General features: G+C 35.6%; 6 protein-coding genes across 11 annotated transcripts; 5 read left to right on the top strand and 1 right to left on the bottom strand.

The window, feature by feature from the left end:
- The first annotated feature begins 53 nt into the window (after positions 1-53).
- Positions 54-2,756, top strand: LOC143429676 (BOS complex subunit NCLN). Its single transcript, XM_076905366.1, has 6 exons — positions 54-228; positions 323-840; positions 916-1,125; positions 1,225-1,629; positions 1,721-1,941; positions 2,019-2,756. The coding sequence occupies exons 1-6, from the start codon at positions 54-56 to the stop codon at positions 2,155-2,157; spliced, it is 1,668 nt and encodes a 555-aa protein (XP_076761481.1). The 3' UTR covers positions 2,158-2,756.
- Positions 2,757-3,447: 691 nt separating this feature from the next.
- On the top strand, positions 3,448-5,281 carry Gcat (Glycine C-acetyltransferase). Of its 2 annotated transcripts, none has more exons than XM_076905690.1 (7): positions 3,448-3,509; positions 3,637-3,842; positions 3,923-4,209; positions 4,282-4,488; positions 4,561-4,753; positions 4,884-5,061; positions 5,124-5,281. In XM_076905690.1, exons 2-7 carry the CDS (start codon positions 3,678-3,680, stop codon positions 5,279-5,281), a joined length of 1,188 nt encoding a protein of 395 aa, XP_076761805.1. In that variant the 5' UTR covers positions 3,448-3,509; positions 3,637-3,677. The 2 variants fall into 2 exon arrangements, with proteins under 2 accessions (XP_076761805.1, XP_076761804.1); XM_076905689.1 differs by having other exon boundaries at positions 3,482-3,563.
- LOC143429869 (ATPase ASNA1 homolog) lies at positions 4,841-18,096 on the bottom strand. 3 transcript variants are annotated; one of them, XM_076905696.1, is made up of 7 exons: positions 17,935-18,096; positions 7,467-7,637; positions 7,184-7,392; positions 6,942-7,044; positions 6,121-6,271; positions 5,734-6,042; positions 4,841-5,660 (listed from the first exon to the last, which is right to left on the bottom strand). In XM_076905696.1, the coding sequence occupies exons 2-7, from the start codon at positions 7,607-7,609 to the stop codon at positions 5,526-5,528; spliced, it is 1,050 nt and encodes a 349-aa protein (XP_076761811.1). In that variant the 5' UTR covers positions 7,610-7,637; positions 17,935-18,096; the 3' UTR covers positions 4,841-5,525. The 3 variants fall into 3 exon arrangements, with proteins under 3 accessions (XP_076761811.1, XP_076761812.1, XP_076761810.1); XM_076905697.1 differs by lacking the exon at positions 17,935-18,096 and having other exon boundaries at positions 6,942-7,038; positions 7,467-7,774; XM_076905695.1 differs by lacking the exon at positions 17,935-18,096 and having other exon boundaries at positions 7,467-7,770.
- LOC143429868 (mitogen-activated protein kinase p38a) lies at positions 8,510-13,309 on the top strand. Of its 3 annotated transcripts, none has more exons than XM_076905692.1 (10): positions 8,510-8,649; positions 9,519-9,648; positions 9,838-9,896; positions 9,996-10,137; positions 10,222-10,384; positions 10,479-10,550; positions 11,489-11,568; positions 11,855-11,933; positions 12,016-12,189; positions 12,295-13,309. In XM_076905692.1, exons 1-10 carry the CDS (start codon positions 8,546-8,548, stop codon positions 12,372-12,374), a joined length of 1,083 nt encoding a protein of 360 aa, XP_076761807.1. In that variant the 5' UTR covers positions 8,510-8,545; the 3' UTR covers positions 12,375-13,309. The 3 variants fall into 3 exon arrangements, with proteins under 3 accessions (XP_076761807.1, XP_076761806.1, XP_076761809.1); XM_076905691.1 differs by lacking the exon at positions 11,489-11,568 and adding an exon at positions 11,044-11,123; XM_076905694.1 differs by lacking the exons at positions 8,510-8,649; positions 11,489-11,568 and adding exons at positions 8,987-9,249; positions 11,044-11,123.
- Positions 13,460-15,319, top strand: LOC143429871 (uncharacterized). Its single transcript, XM_076905700.1, has 5 exons — positions 13,460-14,011; positions 14,151-14,317; positions 14,402-14,675; positions 14,755-14,869; positions 15,073-15,319. Exons 1-5 carry the CDS (start codon positions 13,667-13,669, stop codon positions 15,285-15,287), a joined length of 1,116 nt encoding a protein of 371 aa, XP_076761815.1. The 5' UTR covers positions 13,460-13,666; the 3' UTR covers positions 15,288-15,319.
- On the top strand, positions 15,584-18,823 carry LOC143429627 (uncharacterized). The gene is given in 6 exon segments (XM_076905305.1): positions 15,584-15,783; positions 15,989-16,439; positions 16,504-16,702; positions 16,769-17,665; positions 17,874-18,038; positions 18,090-18,823. Coding segments are annotated over 6 exon segments (2,646 nt in total).
- Positions 18,824-18,875: the final 52 nt, after the last annotated feature.

The raw sequence follows: 18,875 nt of genomic DNA, 5'->3' as shown, positions 1-18,875 counted from the left end.
AGCATCTACATTCTTCCGTTGTTCAACATACCTGAGTGAAATCGCGAGAAAGTATGTGGCTGGAGGAATGCGATAGCTTCGCGGAGCTATGTCGAGGATATCTGCCGTACTACTTATTGATAATTCTACCAATTTTCATTATCATCTCTCCGGTTAACCCAGTCGCCGCGTCCCACGAATTCTCCGTATACCGAATGCACCAGTATGATTTGCACGGTGTGCCACACGGTAACGGCACTTTTAGCCTTTTAGAAACGATACGTTTAACCACGAGCTCGTTCACGTCTCATTTTTTATGTAATTTTATGTAATTCCTTATCAGGTTGCCGCAGCGCACCCATTTCCTTGGAGGCGAGGTCTCTGGCGGCATGGAGCACTTCTAGACACTGCGTAGTTACCAAAGCTTTGGACCTAACTCCGAGTCTGTTCCACTCTATCAAACACAAGGCTGGCGCTTTGATAGTGGTGTTGCCAGAGAAGATCGCCGACTTGACGGAAGAGGAGAAACAGCACATCATGAGCTTGGAAGAGTCTATGCTTTACGGCCCTGAAACGGCGATTCCAGTGTACTTTACTACATGGCATCCGGATCTGCAGGCAATCTCGGATGACCTTTCCAATGGCTTTATTACAGATGAAAAGGCTGGCTCTGCGGCTGAAGCTATGTTTAATTCTATATCCGCCAGTGGTTACCAGGTAGTAGTGGCAACTGGGCAAGCGCTGGCCAAAACGGATGTGAAGGTTGCCACTCTGCATGGAAAACTAACTGGTAACGGCGCTGAAGAAAAGTTGCCAACAATAGCGTTGGTTACTCATTACGATAGCGCCGGTGTTGCACCTGTAAGTTGGATTATTAACACCAAATGTTTATCTCTATAATTGTATTTATACATGTATGATATTATCAATGAACAGGAGTTGTCTTTTGGGGCAGACAGCAATGCCTCTGGAGTTTCGATGTTACTGGAAATAGCAAGACTGTTTTCTATTTTATATTCTGCTAGTAGATCAAGACCGCAGTACAATCTTGTCTTTATTGTAACCGGTGCTGGCAAGCTTAATTATCAGGGCAGTAAAAAATGGCTGGAGGATCAGTTGGATGGCCTTGAAGGCTCCATAATACAAGTATTATATAATATATTTACAACACTAGATGGAATATATTGAAATGATTTTGGGAAACAATCATCACAGAGAACACTAATGCATTATTTTGATTATCAGGATGCAGCTTATGTTATCTGCCTTGACACAGTGTCTACCGGTGACAACCTTTACGTCCATGTTTCGAAACCACCGAAAGAAAATTCCACGGGTGGCCTCTTTTACAAGGAACTTAAATCTGTGTCCGAGTCGTTGAACACCACTACTGTAGAAGGTGTACATAAAAAAATAAATCTGGCAGAGGAAACTCTAGCTTGGGAACACGAGAGATACAGTATTCGTAGATTACCAGCCACGACTTTGTCCACGTTGAAAAGCCACGACGATCCTATCAGAACGACGATCTTGGATGTGATGAGGACTGAACAAATAGATAGACTGTATAAACACACTCAAATAGTCGCTGAAGCGTTGGCAAGACACGTGTACAATCTGAGTTCTAGTCAAATTTTTATCGACCCCCTAGTACGCATATATATTATCTTCTAAGAGAACGAATAGAGTTTTCCAGACCCTTGTTCCTTTATGTTTCATTAATCGCACTTTATTTTTCCAGGATGTCTCTAAAGAGTCACTATCTTTATGGTTTAGTTACTTAGCATCGCAACCAAGAGCTGCTCCGTTGCTGGCAGATAAAAATAACATGCTGGTTAGCACCCTAAAGGAAGCGATGGCTAGATATCTTGGGGATGTTAAAGTTACATTGCACAGTCCTGACAAACAGGATCCTGAATTCGTATTTTACGACGTTACGAAAGCAATATTAAATGTATACAGGTAAACCTTTCAATTTTACTAATTAATATAAAAAGCCAGTAAAAACAGGGTTTGTTATACTGTTTATTATATTTCAGCGTGAAACCAGCTGTATTCGATCTCTTTCTCACAATCGCCATCATTATATACTTGGGAATTATTTACCTAATAGTGCACAATTTCCCACGCGCGTACTCATTAGCGACCCGTTTCTCTGTGAAGAACAAATCCTCGTGAAATCGCGTTGAAAACATCTCAACGTTTCCCTATCGCGTTGTAAAAATTCGCTGTGCGGGGATATTACTATATTTCTTTTTCAAATAAATTTAATATATAACTAGAGGTATATAAAGATCAGGCAGAACATGTACATTAACATTTGCTCGCGTTAAATATTGAATCAAACGATTCTCTATACATTGCGTCTGGAATAATCCGTAAATGTTACGTAGAGGTGTATAATTTCAATATGAATTCATTCACGCATTCCCTCCCTCGACTAAAACTAGTGCAAGTAATAGCAGAATTATTTAGTATAAACGCTACTTCTCATTCTACGATAAATTATTATGTAAGGATACGTGATAATTAAGACCAAGTAATAAACAGACCAAATAGTGAGACTTCAGAATGCAATTTACGACTAAAAAGACTGGAAAATTTAAGCAAATACAGAATGTTTAATGTAAACGATGTAATTTAGTAATAAAAGTAATAATTCTCCAAATCTCGTACATAGGATACCAACACGCTTAGGCTTATTTAACCCTTTGGACATTTTAAACGGATCGTTGAAAAACTATTCGTTAAGCATTCAGTGGGTGATCCATTTGTGAATTTATAAGTAAATATTCAGCATATGTCACAAAATTTATACTTAGATAATTAGCTACTATCAGTACCCTTGTCCCTTAGTAGTAAGAACAAATAATATTAAGTATAATCAATACACCCTACGTCGAAAGTTGGATCGCACACTCTTTTCGACGCTCGAAGGGTTAAACGCGTATTAATATTTCATTTTATGATTGTTATATTGTGTCTACGATATACTACACAATATACAAATCTTAAGTATACTTATATCACGTAAATTAAAATGATTCAATAATACCAAGTAGCGTTACCCAATGTAGAACACATGTTTCTAAAATCTTCTCTTGTTAAAAGTTATAGAAAATTAATTGCCAAATATTAATGCTAAAAAGAAGAAGTTTATTAGACGAGGCACTGAAAACTTAGAGATTAAATTACTTGAATAGTAGGGCATGTAATAAATATTTATTATATATCAATTATTTAAATGCAATAACTATTTGGACGAAATGTAAAAAGCTTGTAAAATAAATAGGATGGAAAATGAATGTGCACCTTCTTATTTTTACCTGAATATTAAAAATAGGTATCATAAAATGGTTTTTCAAATTTTGTGATCAACGTAATCTTCTAGAAAAAAAACCTAGACTCGCAGCATCCTATAAGCAACAAAAACAGTCCGTGATTGAAGATTATTATACCTCTAAACAGGTTTGACTAGTTCATTATACTTTCACTTCATCAGAATCAGACATCATTCGGCGCATATTGAGGTATACCACAATATTGTAGACTGTGTCAAAATATGAATTCTATTCTTAACAAAAGTATCTCTAATTATTTTCTCTTGAACGGCAATTAACAAAAGTAAAGTGTCTTTAAGTGTTCAACTTTTTTCAGATCTGCAACTTATAAATAAAAGATGGGTGTCGCAAAGACGTATGAGTCTTCTAACGGACTGCATAGTGCCGGAATTAAAAGCTATAGAAGCAGCTGGTACTTGGAAAAAAGAGCGAATAATTGCTTCACCTCAACGAACGCGGATCACGTTAACGAACGGGGTGGAAGCTCTAAATTTTTGTGCGAACAATTACTTAGGTTTATCGGTAAGTACTAACATTTCACAGCTCGTACATCGGAAAATCTTGGTAATCTTTAAGCTAATTCTTTGTACTTTATAATTTAGGATAATAAAGAAGTAATTTCGGCTGCAAAGCTTGCTCTGGACAAATATGGAGCCGGTTTAAGTTCTGTGAGATTTATATGTGGTACTCAAGAGATTCATGTGGAATTAGAAAAGAAAATTGCTGAATTCCACGGCAGAGAAGCTGCTATTCTCTACGCATCTTGTTTCGACGCTAATGCTGGACTGTTTGAGACCCTTTTAAACTCTGAAGATACTGTTCTCAGCGATGAGCTTAATCATGCCTCTATCATCGATGGTATCAGATTGTGTAAAGCTAAAAAACATAGGTGAGTGAATGAAATCGTTGCATTCTACTTCCGTTGCATAAAAGGATACCATACATTTTAAATTTTGCGAAGATATAAGCACAGGAACATGGAAGATTTGGAAAATAAATTACGAGACAGTATGTCTTCACGTTTACGACTTATTGCGACTGATGGTGTCTTTTCTATGGATGGTACCGTCGCTCCATTGTTGAAGATATTAGAACTCGCAAAGAAATACAATGCCCTGACGTTTGTGGATGACTGCCATGCTACTGGATTTTTTGGAAATACTGGAAGGTACTATCGCCTGTAATACTATGCTCTAAGTATATTAGTATAATTAATAAAGATATTGTTATTTCACTGCAGAGGCACAGAAGATTATTTTAATCAATTGGGAAGTATTGATATTATTAATTCCACACTGGGTAAAGCTCTTGGTGGAGCAGCAGGTGGTTACACAACCGGTAAAGAAGAGCTCATCAATTTATTAAGGCAACGTAGTAGACCATATTTATTCTCGAATTCATTGCCGCCTCCGGTAGTTGCGTCAGCTAATAAGGTATGCTAAATAATGTCGACCTTCCACCCGATTTCCTTTCAACTAGCAAAAATCAATGAAAAAGATGAAACGAAAACGGTAGATAAATTTACAGTTAATTTGAAAGTTCATTTTCTAATATTATACGTAGGTGATGGATCTGATAACAAACACTACAGAATTTTTAGATCGCCTGAAAAGTAATACTGATCTATTTAGAAATAACATGAAAGCAGCAGGTTTCACAATTGGTGGTGACAATCATCCTATCTGTCCTGTAATGATAGGCAACGCAAGATTAGCCACGGAATTTGCTGACAAAATGATTGGTAAATATTTTATATGTTTTCTAATATATGAAGTACTTTTATTGTAAAATTATTTTTTCCAGAGCAAGGGATTTACGTTATTGGTTTTAGCTATCCCGTAGTGCCAAAAGATAAAGCACGAATACGGGTTCAGATTAGTGCTGCGCATTCACGTAACGACATAGAACAAGCCGTCAACGCGTTTATACGTATTGGAAGAGAACTTGAAGTCATCAATTAATACTTCTTGTTTAAATTCTTTTTATGATTGATGATATAAAAATTAAAAATAAAAGTTAAACAACGATCGGTGAAAATAATATTTAATCTACATAAAAACAAAATTTTTAATACAAGCAAAGGGAAATGTTCTTATCTTAAACATCATAAATACAAATTTTATCATGTATATATATATATATGTTTTTAGTTTAAAAAATTTTTTGATTACACGATAAAGTTATATATTTTTATAGAATTAGATATTAACTGTAGAAGAGTGGAGGCTTATACGGTTTCATAAGATTTTCCGAAAATTCTTTTACCTGTTGAACTCCACGAACTTCTTTTTCTAATAGAGGAAGTTGTGTGATATGAAAGTCCTCGTAAAGATCCATTATCTAGACAAAATTATGTTATCAATTTCATACGCTTTTATATTGAATTATACTAGATGATAACACTACCGTTTACCTGTTCTAAATATTTCTCTTGAATTTTATGCCTGGCAAGACAAAGCCTGCAAGGTGCATCTCCTTTCTTCAAAAATAACAATTGATTTACTATAATATTGTGAGTGTCTATACCACATTTTGTTAATTCCTGTACAAGCCTTTCTGTTTCGTAAAGCGACAAGAATTCCGCTATGCATACACAAATGAATGTTGTCTGATCAGGATTTCTGAACTGTTCATTAACTTGCCGAATAACGACAAGCATTTCCTCTATCTTATTGCAAAATGTATCTACATTAAAGTCTGTCATTCCCAGTAACGAGCTGATCTGTAATTAAACAATGCTGAACTTAGAAGTGATGTAATATACCACTTATGAAACTAGTTACTTTCAATCTTGCCCGACCTGCGTAATGAAAGGGCTGATCTTCATTTTTAAACGCATCAACTTTCCCAATCCTTTCTCTACTACTTGTGGGAACGACAGTAATCTTAAAGTATGACCAGTTGGCGCAGTATCGAAAACAACAACGGAAAAGTTCATTGCTTTCACCAGCCTGCAAATACAGATGCACGTTAATGAAATTGATACTGTTCGCAAATATAAAAAATTATTAAAGCTCGATACAGACGAGCGCGTTTCGCCCGCGCATGCGTTTATCGCATGTTTCAGGTTCGATGCATACAATCGATGTAAGGTTGCGATTTCATATTGGTGACGCTGTGCGATATGGTAAATTTATATTTGAACGGTCAGGTGGAAAAGCGATGAGTCCATTTCTGGCAGACTTCGCTAATAGTGTCTTTTTATAGCTCTTTACAGCCCTATACAAGTTGAAATTCCATCCCTATGTATGTTGCGAACAGCGCGCTATAGTAATGAACACCAGCATAGGTCATTCAAGGCCACCTGTTCCTATTGCTCTTTCAAAAAGTAGTGTCCATAAAGCTGATTTTAGCCAGTTTAACACATTCTGTAAAAAATTCAAATTGCACCTCCATCTCTACTGCACAATGGACATGTGCTTGGCCTTATAGCCTATAGTGATGCTCTTTACTATAACAGGCACCATTGATTAGTGTCAATTACAAGTTCACCTGATAATCAATTTCCACCCAACACACGTTCACAAGAAATGAAAGAATGACGCGACAAATGCGTGACTGTGTATATGGAATGCCGGCAAATCGTGCTTGTCTGCAAACTTAAATATTTCTCCAACTAACTTCATAATTTCAGCGTAACTCATTGCCTCATCTATACCAGGAAACGCTCCCACGATCTCTTGCATTATGCTTTTACTCAATCTCATCGCCTCTCCACCTAAAACTGTTTTGTGAAGCAACGTACATGTACATTTATTTATCAAACTCAAAATAATGTCGCAGAGGGTAGTTTGTAACAGAAATCAGAGAAAAAATTGTATAATATAAGATAAATATATAGACAATGTACATTTACGAGATACCTGCTTCGGATTCGAAATATTCTTCCGGTAATTCGGTAATGCCAACGGTCGGGTCTATTTCCATCGCGAAAAGATTATCGAAACCCTTCACCTTGGTCGGAACTTTGCTGAACTTTTGATCGAACGCGTCGGAGATGTTGTGCGCTGGATCGGTGGAGATGATGAGCACATTCTCCCTGACCTTCGATAACTGTATGGCCAACGAACAGCTGAAAATCAAAACGAAACTCGCAACGATTCGAAGCTTTGATAAACAAAATAGTTTCAGAGGTTATGGTACGACCTGCACGTCGTTTTACCGACTCCACCTTTGCCACCGACGAATATCCATCGTAATGATTGCTGTTCGATCACGTTTCTGATCGAAGGCTCGTTCTCGACCGTTTCACCGTCGCTCGCATAATTCAACATGCTCAAATAGCTCATATTCGAAGCCACGACAAAATAGTATTTTCTAGCAAATTTTAACACGTCATTTAGTAATATCGCTAGTTACGAAGGGACAGGCAACGAAGAAAATCACACCCTAACCAACTACATGTCACTGAATACATAAAAACAAAATGGTATAGACTGTCTCAGTGATTCCGTCCTGCCATATGTGTTAGTAATTCAAATACACACTGGTGTTTGTCCAATGGGAAACAGCATTTTCTAGTACCGTCTGGATATATTACTTTTCATTGGCCAACGGTTACCATGGCGGCTGCTACGATGTACAAGTATTGGTACCATAAGGCACGACAAGGTTATGTCTCACGCATGTATACCTAGAAAGAAATAAAAGCATCGATTTAACTATCGATAGATACATTTTTGCAAATACAAACAGTACTTGTGAATATTATTAATATTATCTTATTTTAGTTTTTAAACAATAACCTCTACCGTGTTTCGAACGGCACGTAAAAATAATACTTACGTCGATCATAACCTGTCTCTTACTTCGTTATTACTTATTGTTTCAATGAAAGTAAACACATAATTCCATTCTCATCTAGTTTCACGAGAAAAATAACAAATCTCTGCCACGGTCGCAGCCGCTTTCAAATCGATAGATTTGAAAATAGACGCGCGTCGAGGAAGCACGAACGATCGACGGAAAAGAAGTATCGAGAGAGACTCGATCGATTACTCGCCGGGGGAAAAAATGTGAATGGGGTATCGATCAACTACGAGAATCGACCACGGGAGGTGTTATACGCGAGATGGATGTAGTGGTTTTTAATAGTAGGCTAATTTGGAAATGCGCGAAGTGTCTGTAAATCGCGGTACGAAACGTTAGCGCGTAGTGTTTGTACTGTTCTTCGTGTTCTCCTGGGGTATCGTCGAGCGGCGTGTACGTGAGATTTTGCATGTAGCATGCCGCATTTCCACAAAGTCGAAATAAATAGGACCGAATGGGAGGTTCCGGAACGGTATCAAATGCTCACGCCAGTGGGATCGGGAGCTTACGGTCAAGTGTGGTAAGGGTGGAAAACAATTGCTCGTAGAACGTCGAAAAAGCTCTCTGTTCGAACGACGAACTCGATTGCGAGCGTTCCTCGATTTCGTCCCGCGTACGAACAATTGCCAGCGGTGTTCAAACGGTCCCGCTTGGTTCTTCGTTAATAATTCAGGTTCCAGTTGCGACCATGAACCAATCACATAACCTTGACATTTCTATAGATTCGTTATGCCGCTCAAAGTCACAACTGACTTATTTTTCTTATCCCCCTGATTTAGATTTCGATCCCGTCCGTTTCTAACAGAAGTTAGAACCGCGGCAGCTGGTGCACGTACACCCTCGCGTTCTATATCGCGGGCTAAAACTAAAATTAGAATCGTTTGACAATGCTTTTTCCTAGAAGATGAATTTAATGAGATTTGTCATCAGATTTTCATTGGAGATAAATTTATTATTGCGGATGTTGCGGTGTATCGTATCTGGCTTAATCGCTGCGTAAATTGCTATCTCTATTTTCTAACGGTCGATTAATCATTTTTAATTAATGACCGTGAAATATATCGATTCTCGTATCGACGAGCAATGAATTAGCTTGCGATCGTAAAAATAGAAAAAATCTGTCGTCTAATCTAAAATAATCAATATATATATATATATATATATATATATATTATATATATATATATATTATATATATATATATATATATATATATATATATATATATATATATATTATATATATATATAATATATATATATATATATAAATATATATATATATATATTTAATGTTCATTGGAATTTAATTTTCTTACCGCAATTGTAAATTATAGTTAAGATTCGGTCCGAATTAGGCACATACGTTAATGAGCATGTAATTTTTCAGCTCAGCAGTTGATACAACCACTGGTCAGAAGGTTGCGATAAAGAAATTAGCTAGACCATTCCAATCTGCTGTCCATGCAAAGCGAACATACAGAGAGCTTCGCATGTTAAAGCACATGAATCATGAAAATGTAAGTAAACAAATGTGGCTTATATATATATGTATAAGAAGCATATTTTTGAAGTTGGCACTGTGTGGATTTAATAGCTTTATCTTGGCACTAAACTTAAAATTAACTTTGCCATTCTGCAACAAATTTTGTCACGACGATGTTAATCGAAGGAAATGATTTACCTAATAGTAACGTAATTTATTACAGGTAATTGGCCTATTAGATGTGTTTCATCCGTCTTCCTCGCTGGAAGATTTTCAGCAAGTGTATGTATCGTCACCATTTATATAGATATAGGGTCTTCTGTTTCTGAACTCCTTGTTTATAACGACTTATGTTTTAGTAATCACATATACTTTTAATAGATATTTAGTGACACATCTAATGGGTGCAGACCTTAACAATATTGTAAGGACACAAAAGCTTTCAGATGATCATGTACAATTTCTTGTTTATCAAATTCTTCGTGGTCTCAAGTACATTCACTCGGCGGGCATAATTCATAGGGTAAAGTAGCATAAATAACGATACACTTACAACTATTTAAAAAGGATAGCAAATACTCTTAACTCGTAATGTTACAAAATTCAGGATTTGAAACCCTCGAACATAGCCGTGAATGAAGATTGTGAGCTGAAAATATTAGATTTCGGATTAGCTAGGCCTACAGAGAATGAAATGACTGGTTACGTTGCTACAAGGTGGTATAGAGCTCCAGAAATTATGCTCAATTGGATGCATTATAATCAAACAGGTGGATCATTATTTCTTTATCGTTCATTTTACGAATAGAAGTTTTATCGCATTTCGCTTATAATATATGAAAATAAAATATTTATTCGTTTTAGTTGACATTTGGTCGGTTGGATGTATAATGGCTGAATTATTAACGGGGAGAACGTTATTTCCTGGAACTGATCGTATCCTTTTTATAATCGCGCTTTTTCTAATCTGTTCCAATACTGATATGTTCAACAATCCTAATTGATGTTTGTGCTTTCCGTTTGATCACGTTGTGACTTACACATATACATATAAACCTGTTCTTTAACTACACAACGAATATTACGAATCTTTAACGAATATTCATCTCAGAATTAAAAAATGTGCTTTTTGCTAAGGCTCTACATGGCTTCTTTTTTGCTTTAACATTTCTTACTCGTTTTACTAATATACATTAAAGTGTATCATACATGTATTTTATTTGCCATCTGGCAGTAAGTGCTTTGTTGATTTTAGCTTTCATTCGATAACGAAGGAAGTTTATTTTTTTATTTTTATAAATGAAACCAACATATTTTTTTAATACACGCTTTAATGCACGAAGTTGCGTTAATAATTGCAATACATGCGAAATAACCGAAGTATTCAGTGAAAGTAGAAAAAGGTGTGGTGGAACCTTAGCAAGAGCAGATATACACCAACTGAACTTAATAATGGAGATACTGGGTACTCCACGAGACGAGTTTATGCAAAAAATATCGTCAGAGTCGGTAAGTAATTTTTTAATTGTATTACGTAATGATTAATCAATAAAAGCAAGCCTATATATTGCATGCTGCTGATTTATAACGTATCGCAATTTCAATTGCCTCGCATGTTACTCATTTTTATCGATTTTTTTATATTATATTTACTTGATTAATAAGTCCTGTTACACAAACTAAAATGAAAGAGTTGTAACACTTGTGATATTTAATAAACATGCTATTTTCATATACTTCATGTCTTTTTACCTCTCTTTTGAATGATAAACGCTTAAGACAAGTGCGATCTAATATATTTTTGCATCCTTTTAAAATTTGTTCCTATTCCCGTGTAATAAATTATGCTTTAAACATACCTTAACTTTAAGCAGACATTGATCATCTAACACGAGTTTTAGTACTCTGTGGTACGCCCACAGAGGAAACTTTAAACAAAATTAACAGCCAAGAGGTAATTTTTTTACAGAACTTTTTCATTAGTTTTTTGTTCATTTCTTTTTTCGTCGATCTAAATTTTTTTCTGTATATTATTTATTCGGTTTTTTACGATTTTGTCCGTGACGTCAATATAATTTTACATTTAACATATATAAATGTTGCGAATAAAATGAGAAATGCAAAATCTAATAATTAATTCATAAGTAATATTCGAAAAATCTTGTACAAATTTGAACTATTCATATAATATAAAATGATTAGTAACAATTGAACATTGTCAAATGGAAATATTATTCTAGGCAAGAAACTATATACAAAGTCTACCTCCGTTAAAAAAGAAGAACTTTAAAGAAGTTTTTCGTGGGGCCAATCCATTAGGTAATTATGGCATCAAAAATTTTATTATTTTCAACATATATGTATCCTAATAAATAAGTATATTTTGTATATTACTTTTCAGCGATAGATCTACTTGAATTAATGTTAGAGCTAGATGCAGAGAAACGGATTACAGCGGAACAAGCTTTGGCTCACCCATATCTTGGTCAGTATGCCGATCCAACGGATGAACCAGTTTCATTACCGTACGATCAGAGTTTCGAAGATATGGATTTACCAGTTGAAAAATGGAAAGGTATGCGTTCTAATTTTAACTCTTTCTGAGCTTTTCTATAGAAAAAAGGAAGTACAGCTGTATTTAATATTACGTACTAACACGATAAATCGTTTTTGTTTTTAGAACTCGTTTACCACGAAGTTATAAACTTTGTACCTCAACAGCTACCTGCAATGTCTTCGCCGATTGAGTCTACTTCATAAGATCGTGTACAAGTAGCACAGATAATATAGGCATAAGCACCAGTAAGATAAATATTAACAGTGAGTAATTATAAATGGAAAAACATGTATAATTGTTATATACAAAGGATGCTGTTGTATATACATATGGTATGTTGTATAAGTAACAGAGTTAATCATACAAAACTCCTTTGTATTAGAAAAGCAGAATGTATATTTTTGTTAATGACGCATGGTACAAGAAAATGCTAATATTTTTCACATCGAATATAGATTGTTTTAGATTGTAAATGTCACCGAATGCGTGACAAATTATTTGTGTTCATGATTTTAGATGAACGTTTTCGTTATTATACAAAATATGATTCGCCTAACTCGATCATTTGAAATTACTCGTGAACTATTCGTTGTACGGGAAATTGCGGAGCCAACACTATCTGGATTTCAAGGATATGTGCCACGTATGTTCAAAACATTACGGACAAATAATACCGGGAAGAAAATAGCTATTGTAAAATATGTTATTCTTGAAATCGTGCAACTTTTGGTTCATATACTGTTTTGTGTAACGTCTCAATCAATGCTACAGAAGTAATTTTAAGCGAGTTTGGTGAATCGCTCTGTATGCAATTATAAGTGCAGCTTAATAACCGAAAGTCAATTTAGGACCAAAAGTAATGTTTTTCTGTAAAACCACATTATTTAATATAAAAGACAACACTATATCGATAAAAACGTTATGAAAATGCGTAGCTTCAAAGCGTAAGGAGCATTCGATTCTGTTTAATTCACTGCTGGTTCTAGTCTATATCAGAGAACATATTGCATCGAACTTACAGTTAAAAATAATTCGTACTTCATATGGAAATAATTTAAAAGTAATTTAATCTGTAAGATACTGTTATAATGATGCTTTTAACAAGAAACATGGCTGAATAAATTTTTCGATCTTTGTATATTATTCGGTATCCGTTTTTGAAGTTATTTTACATTTAAAAAACAATGCATTTTTATATAAAGAAAAAAAATCAATAGTTAAAGGCACTGTATACTTCACGTATTCTTTCTTTTTTTTTTTTAATGTATATTTATTTAAATTCTAGTAACTTTTTAAGCTTAACGCACGTGTAATGCGTAATCTAAGTATAATTCATTCGTTTCATGCTTTCGACAAAGAAGTTCTCACGATAGAATTCGATATGAGCTCAATCTATGAGTATAAACGATTTTATAGCATGTAAATAGTGGTGTCTGCGAGAATGGAAGGTTAAATAACCGTGATATGGTACAAATGACTTGTGAAGCAATTTACCATGCCAATTGCATGGACCGAAAGCTTAACATTGAAATTAGTAACTTTGTACAGTGAACACGAGTGTTTAATAAACCCGTTTCACCCAAACTTTAAGAATAAACTGTGCCGTTACAAAGCATACAAAGAGATCGCTGATTCTATGAATGTTTGCGGTTTAACAGTGTGCGATTGCATAAAAAGGATTACGTACGTGAAATCTCAATACTGTCACGAGTTGTCCAAAATCAGCGCGGCGATATCCTGCGAGAAGTTTTACAAACCAACAGCCAGCTGGTTTCCGTTAATACACAAGCTGTTTTTCCCAATTATAACAACTTGCAGTCATACGGACGATCTCTGTAAGGTGCATATCAATACTCGAACGTAACGAACATCTTACGTATCTTTAATTTTTTAAATTTTAATTATACCTAAGTTTAATCGTTTACGATATGTTTCCATGCAATCATTTAATTTTGTTGTTTTCAATTTTTCATATTTAGATACGCGACGATAAGACTAGCACGCCTAGAAACTACCACTGTAACGAAACGCGCAATCAGTTAACGCGTTTAAATTTGGTGGTTCCAGAAGTGCTGAGCAGAGACTGTGATTGTCCTTATGCAGCTTGTCGTTGTCATAAATTGTATAAACCTCATACTCGTCTTAAGTAATACTTATTTATTTCGTATAACGTTAATACATGTACACATTCATCACTCGAAAAAGATTTATCAAAACATTTTACATACAGACAGCTAGGAGTACAATTCTCTGCTCAAGGCGAGAAAATCATTACTTCACAGACCACAGCAGCGGAGTACGCGAATTACTTACACTTGCGACCACAGAAAGTAACTGGAAACGACGTTGGGAGTAATACCAGGAGGTACATTCGTAAGGAGCATACAACGCAAACCGATGTCTCGTGTTTTAAAACCACATGCACAAGTTGTCAAGTGTGTTTAGGAGAAGAAATATCTTTTAATACTGCGAACCTTCCGAGTTCTTCGATGAAAAATGATTTGGTAAATAGAGATTGCTATCTTTGATAGGATCGCTGAGGATAAAAATGCATGTATAGTATGTATATGGAACACTTTTCAGAACATTAGTTCAGATTATGTTCCAACAGAGGAAAACACAAAAGAGAAGAACAAAACTGATGAATTCGACATGTTTGGCAAGAGTATAGCTTTTCAATTGCGAAATATAAGTTTCGGTGAATGTCGACGTTGTGATATTTCATAGAAATGATTATTAAACAAATGAGGACGATTCACGAGATTGAAACTCATTAATGAAACTTTTATAAATTATATTATGTATAATCCTATTAGTTTGATGAACTCTATAAGCTAGCAAGCTATCAGTAAGCAAGTATTAGCTTAGAGAATACTTCTGGTAAGCATTATTTGTTTTCAGAAATTGCTATTAAATTGGAGAAACGTATACAAGACCTAATCGTACAAGAACGTCTGTACAACATGAATTCGAAATGTTCGGATTGCTGTACATCTACTTCAAGCTGTAGCGAGTGTAAAAACATTCATAAAGGAATGGTATGCAGCTGCGGACTTCCTGTGATCATGATTAAAACGGACCCATCTTGCGACTTTGATTGCAAGCAACGGACATAATTTTTACTAATTACCTACAACTCCACAATGTTAGCAAAACACTCATCCAGGATATATCGTTGATTACAAATTTTAATTAATTGGATCATAAAAATTAATAAAATAACGTAATGAGATTTGACAAGCGATCTAATTCGATTTTATTGTGCGATCAAATTCAGTCCTGTTCGGTCTAACCCAAAACGACTTCATCATGTGTTCGCTCGTAAAATTATAAACGTATACAAAAAAGATCACAGGCATTATTTTTATAAATAAACGTTGTATGGAAATCACGTGGATAAAAGAGTCGCAAAATGTCAAAGTGGAACGAGAGATTGGTGGTCAGGTTTCTGAAGGCGTACAAACAATATCCATGTCTCTGGAATCCCTATCATCGGGATTACTATAATTGCCGAGAGAAGAACGATGCGCTACAGAAGATTATCGACGAGCTGGGTATACCTGGCTTCACTGTGGCTGATTATTTGCATCAAATCAAGAACATTAGAGAAAAGTAATGCGCGATCGGAATTTCTGGTAGTGAAAGAAACAAAGAGAAAAACAATAACACAATGGAAGTGTAATCTGTTATCAAAATGACGAAACGATCACTTCATATTGCATAGTATATAGGGTGTTCCATTTGTTAGGAACAGTTATTTATTTTTCTTTAACTGGTAGTCGAATATGTACGAGAATAATTATTTTCATTGGTACAGATACAAGCAAGAGCAAGCACGTACGCTCAAAAGTCTACAAAATCAGAAGCGATACATATCACCGGTACCTTGGTACAGGATACTGATGGATATGTTAACGAAAGTAATTGATGATGAGGAAAGAGTTCATCAACAGGATGCATCGTGCATTCTCAAATCTCTGAGTAGCGACAACATAAAAGATTCGGAAAAACTTTCGAAGACATGTCCCTGCAATAACATGACTTCAAATCAAGCTTTCAAGAGGAACAAAGCTATGGAAAAGGCACCTCGTTTAGGTGGGAAGCGTATCTTGACAGAAAAAACAACGATGCAACAAAAAACCTACAAGAAACTCAATTATGTAACTCCATGTCCGCAGTTTAGAAAGCAAGATGTACTTTCTAGTTATGTGCCTACCAGAGATACAGACATAGACACTGGAATGATGGGTAATAAAGTTTCTGCAAAGTAATATAGAAAGGAAACATCCGGACATAACTTAATAACATTTATTAAATTGATTTTGAACAGAATACCTTGCAAACGCCCCGAGCATTTCCATGGATTCTAAATATATCAGCTCCTCATTTTTGGCAAATGAAAGTGATAAATTTTACGATTCAAACAAACAAAACGGAGCAGGAAATTATGTTCCCTGTTTTGGGTACAATAAAAATCTTTCGAATGAAATTAATGATGTGTGCACCGAATATGATAATGTTACGTGTGATGGTATGTGCGTTTCATTAAAACGCTTAGCATAATGCTTATAAATTTAAATTCGTCTATTTTATCTAGATGTACCTTATCAGTCAAAAGGAATTACCGATCTATCAGAGTATACGAAAAAGGATATGGATAATTTTGAAGATCTCGATATTCTGCTGGGTCTATTAAAACGAGCGAAAACGATGAAAAGACATATGGACGCAGAAGTGCAGTATAGCGAAGACACGAAAAAAACTGCGAAAGTGGGTATTTCTGCATCTGCATCGACACAAACACAAGCTGTACAGGTCGACCCTGTGTTTGCAAAAAAATATGGCACCCTAGACGCCTCTATCTTATTGAACATTGTTTTATTGGGGCCAAATAAAGATTCCAAATCGAACAGATTTGTAGAAGAACATGCTCATAACAATACGCAATCGGTACAGCGCGTGCAGACAGAATTATCCTCAAAAGGAACGCAATACTCTATCGAAAACATTGTTTCCGGCTGTAGAACTACTGAAACGGAAGTTAATACGATAGATTATGTTGCAAAGGAGATTCAAAATACAGTTTGCGTATCGAACGGAACAAAAGCATGCATATCAGTTCAAACTCTGTATCAGAGTGCGAACGACGAAAGAGAAAAGGATACGTATCAAGGCAAAGATTCGAAAGAGGTAGCGGTAAACATGATAGATCAAGTTTCGAAGGGTATACAAAGTATCATTTGTGTATCACGTGCGAATTCAGCTTGTCGCATGTCTTCGGAAAAGATGGTAGAAATTGGAACTGCGATGTCTGTGCACGAAGTTCGCAATATTGGCTGCGTGACGGCAGAAAATGCCAAAGAATTTAAGTCGATCTTTGTACAGTGCCCTCTTAAAGAAAAATCCCTGCCTTTGCCTCGATCCAGGTCTCACGACTCTTTAAAATGTTGCGTTCGGGATACTGACTTGAAACTTAGTCCCATAGATAAAGAAAGTAAGCATTTATGTCAGATATTTGCTTTGTGAAACGTTTCGATAAAAATGTTCCAAAAATATCAGCATCCCTAAGACGCAATATATTATTACGAATCACAGTACATATTGTGTAACGTTATACGATATTATTATACTAAAAGAATTGCGTTAAATTGTAGAACACTATAGCATTATATGTATCGATATAAAATTGTTTTTATTGTCAGCACAAGGATCTGATGCTCCATGCACAAGAAACACATGCTCACTAAACATATCAAGTCTCACCAGGGATGATCCTACTGTGGCGTTATCTCTGCAGCAACTATTAAAGAAGATATTATCCAAACGCGAACACAAAACGCAAAAGAAATCGAGCACGCAGATCGATCGTAAGTTGATAGATCTGTCAATGTTCGCGATGTAATGAGTGCTGATTTCAGACGAGTATAAATATCACCCGAAAGGGAACTGTTTGATCGACACGACGGAAATGTTGAACGCCATCAAAGAGTATACGACGAACATTCGTGATAGTAAACTCGCAATGACTGATGAACGTTCATTTGGGTCCGTATCTCGTTCAACTATTATGAAAAAGGATAAGGAACAAAGAATCACGGAAGTTGATACGTTATCAGTTCCGGAAATGACGATGAAAGTTCCGCTGGTGGATAAGGAAGTTAACACTCGATCGGATTGCAAGGACGTTGGTACCAATGAGTTGTTCTTGCGGTCAATCTGCGACGCAGAAATTCAAAGTAGATATCAAACATTAAAAGATTCTGTATGTTCTAAATATAATACAAGAGAGACAGTAAGTGTAGGAACTCAGAAACGAGATCCCTTATTGGTTTGTCTGATAAAGTGTAACAAGAATCAGGCGATAGTCAGATTAGACAAAGAAACTTTAGCCGTGGGAAAGGATTTTGAGAAGAAATGTGTGAAAACGTGCGGTCGACCTACTTGTGCTCCAACTCCAGTTTGTAGAAAGTCGTGCGATGTTTGTTTGAAATCTGCTTTTTACAAGGAACGCGAAAATCAAATGACCAGTAATTATTGCAGACGGTTGATTACTTTTAAGGATAATATATGCGACAAAAAGTGTAAAGGAAGAATATTGTATCATTGAACAAACGTGATGAACATTGACGTACTTTCGAAAGTTACTTTGTAATTGAAAAGTCTGAATGTGACCTTGAGAAAAGGTCAAGCAATTTTGTACACAT

Source organism: Xylocopa sonorina, chromosome 12, assembly GCF_050948175.1.
Source record: "Xylocopa sonorina isolate GNS202 chromosome 12, iyXylSono1_principal, whole genome shotgun sequence".
NCBI classification, from domain to species: Eukaryota; Metazoa; Arthropoda; class Insecta; order Hymenoptera; family Apidae; genus Xylocopa; species Xylocopa sonorina.
The sequence above is the reverse complement of the archived record's forward strand: the minus strand, read 5'-3'. Positions and strand labels throughout refer to the sequence as shown.

What these genes read in the sequence shown, in the direction of transcription:
- LOC143429676 (XM_076905366.1), top strand. Translation starts at nt 54, where the DNA reads ATGTGGCTGGAGGAATGCGATAGCTTCGCGGAGCTATGTCGAGGATAT. An exon ending in TTGAAGGCTCCATAATACAA is followed by an intron (nt 1,126 to 1,224) that starts GTATTATATAAT and finishes TTTGATTATCAG; the next exon opens with GATGCAGCTTATGTTATCTG. An exon ending in AAATTTTTATCGACCCCCTA is followed by an intron (nt 1,630 to 1,720) that starts GTACGCATATAT and finishes TTATTTTTCCAG; the next exon opens with GATGTCTCTAAAGAGTCACT.
- Gcat (XM_076905689.1), top strand. Translation starts at nt 3,542, where the DNA reads ATGAATTCTATTCTTAACAAAA. An exon ending in ACAATTACTTAGGTTTATCG is followed by an intron (nt 3,843 to 3,922) that starts GTAAGTACTAAC and finishes TTTATAATTTAG; the next exon opens with GATAATAAAGAAGTAATTTC. An exon ending in TTTTTTGGAAATACTGGAAG is followed by an intron (nt 4,489 to 4,560) that starts GTACTATCGCCT and finishes ATTTCACTGCAG; the next exon opens with AGGCACAGAAGATTATTTTA.
- LOC143429869 (XM_076905696.1), bottom strand. Translation starts at nt 7,609, where the DNA reads ATGAGCTATTTGAGCATGTTGAATTATGCGAGCGACGGTGAAACGGTC. An exon ending in ATATTTCGAATCCGAAGCAG is followed by an intron (nt 7,045 to 7,183) that starts GTATCTCGTAAA and finishes TTCACAAAACAG; the next exon opens with TTTTAGGTGGAGAGGCGATG. An exon ending in AGTTACGCTGAAATTATGAA is followed by an intron (nt 6,272 to 6,941) that starts GTTAGTTGGAGA and finishes CTGTATTTGCAG; the next exon opens with GCTGGTGAAAGCAATGAACT.
- LOC143429868 (XM_076905692.1), top strand. Translation starts at nt 8,546, where the DNA reads ATGCCGCATTTCCACAAAGTCGAAATAAATAGGACCGAATGGGAGGTT. An exon ending in AGCACATGAATCATGAAAAT is followed by an intron (nt 9,649 to 9,837) that starts GTAAGTAAACAA and finishes AATTTATTACAG; the next exon opens with GTAATTGGCCTATTAGATGT. An exon ending in GATGCATTATAATCAAACAG is followed by an intron (nt 10,385 to 10,478) that starts GTGGATCATTAT and finishes TATTCGTTTTAG; the next exon opens with TTGACATTTGGTCGGTTGGA.
- LOC143429871 (XM_076905700.1), top strand. Translation starts at nt 13,667, where the DNA reads ATGCCAATTGCATGGACCGAAAGCTTAACATTGAAATTAGTAACTTTG. An exon ending in ATACGGACGATCTCTGTAAG is followed by an intron (nt 14,012 to 14,150) that starts GTGCATATCAAT and finishes TTTCATATTTAG; the next exon opens with ATACGCGACGATAAGACTAG. An exon ending in ATTGCGAAATATAAGTTTCG is followed by an intron (nt 14,870 to 15,072) that starts GTGAATGTCGAC and finishes ATTTGTTTTCAG; the next exon opens with AAATTGCTATTAAATTGGAG.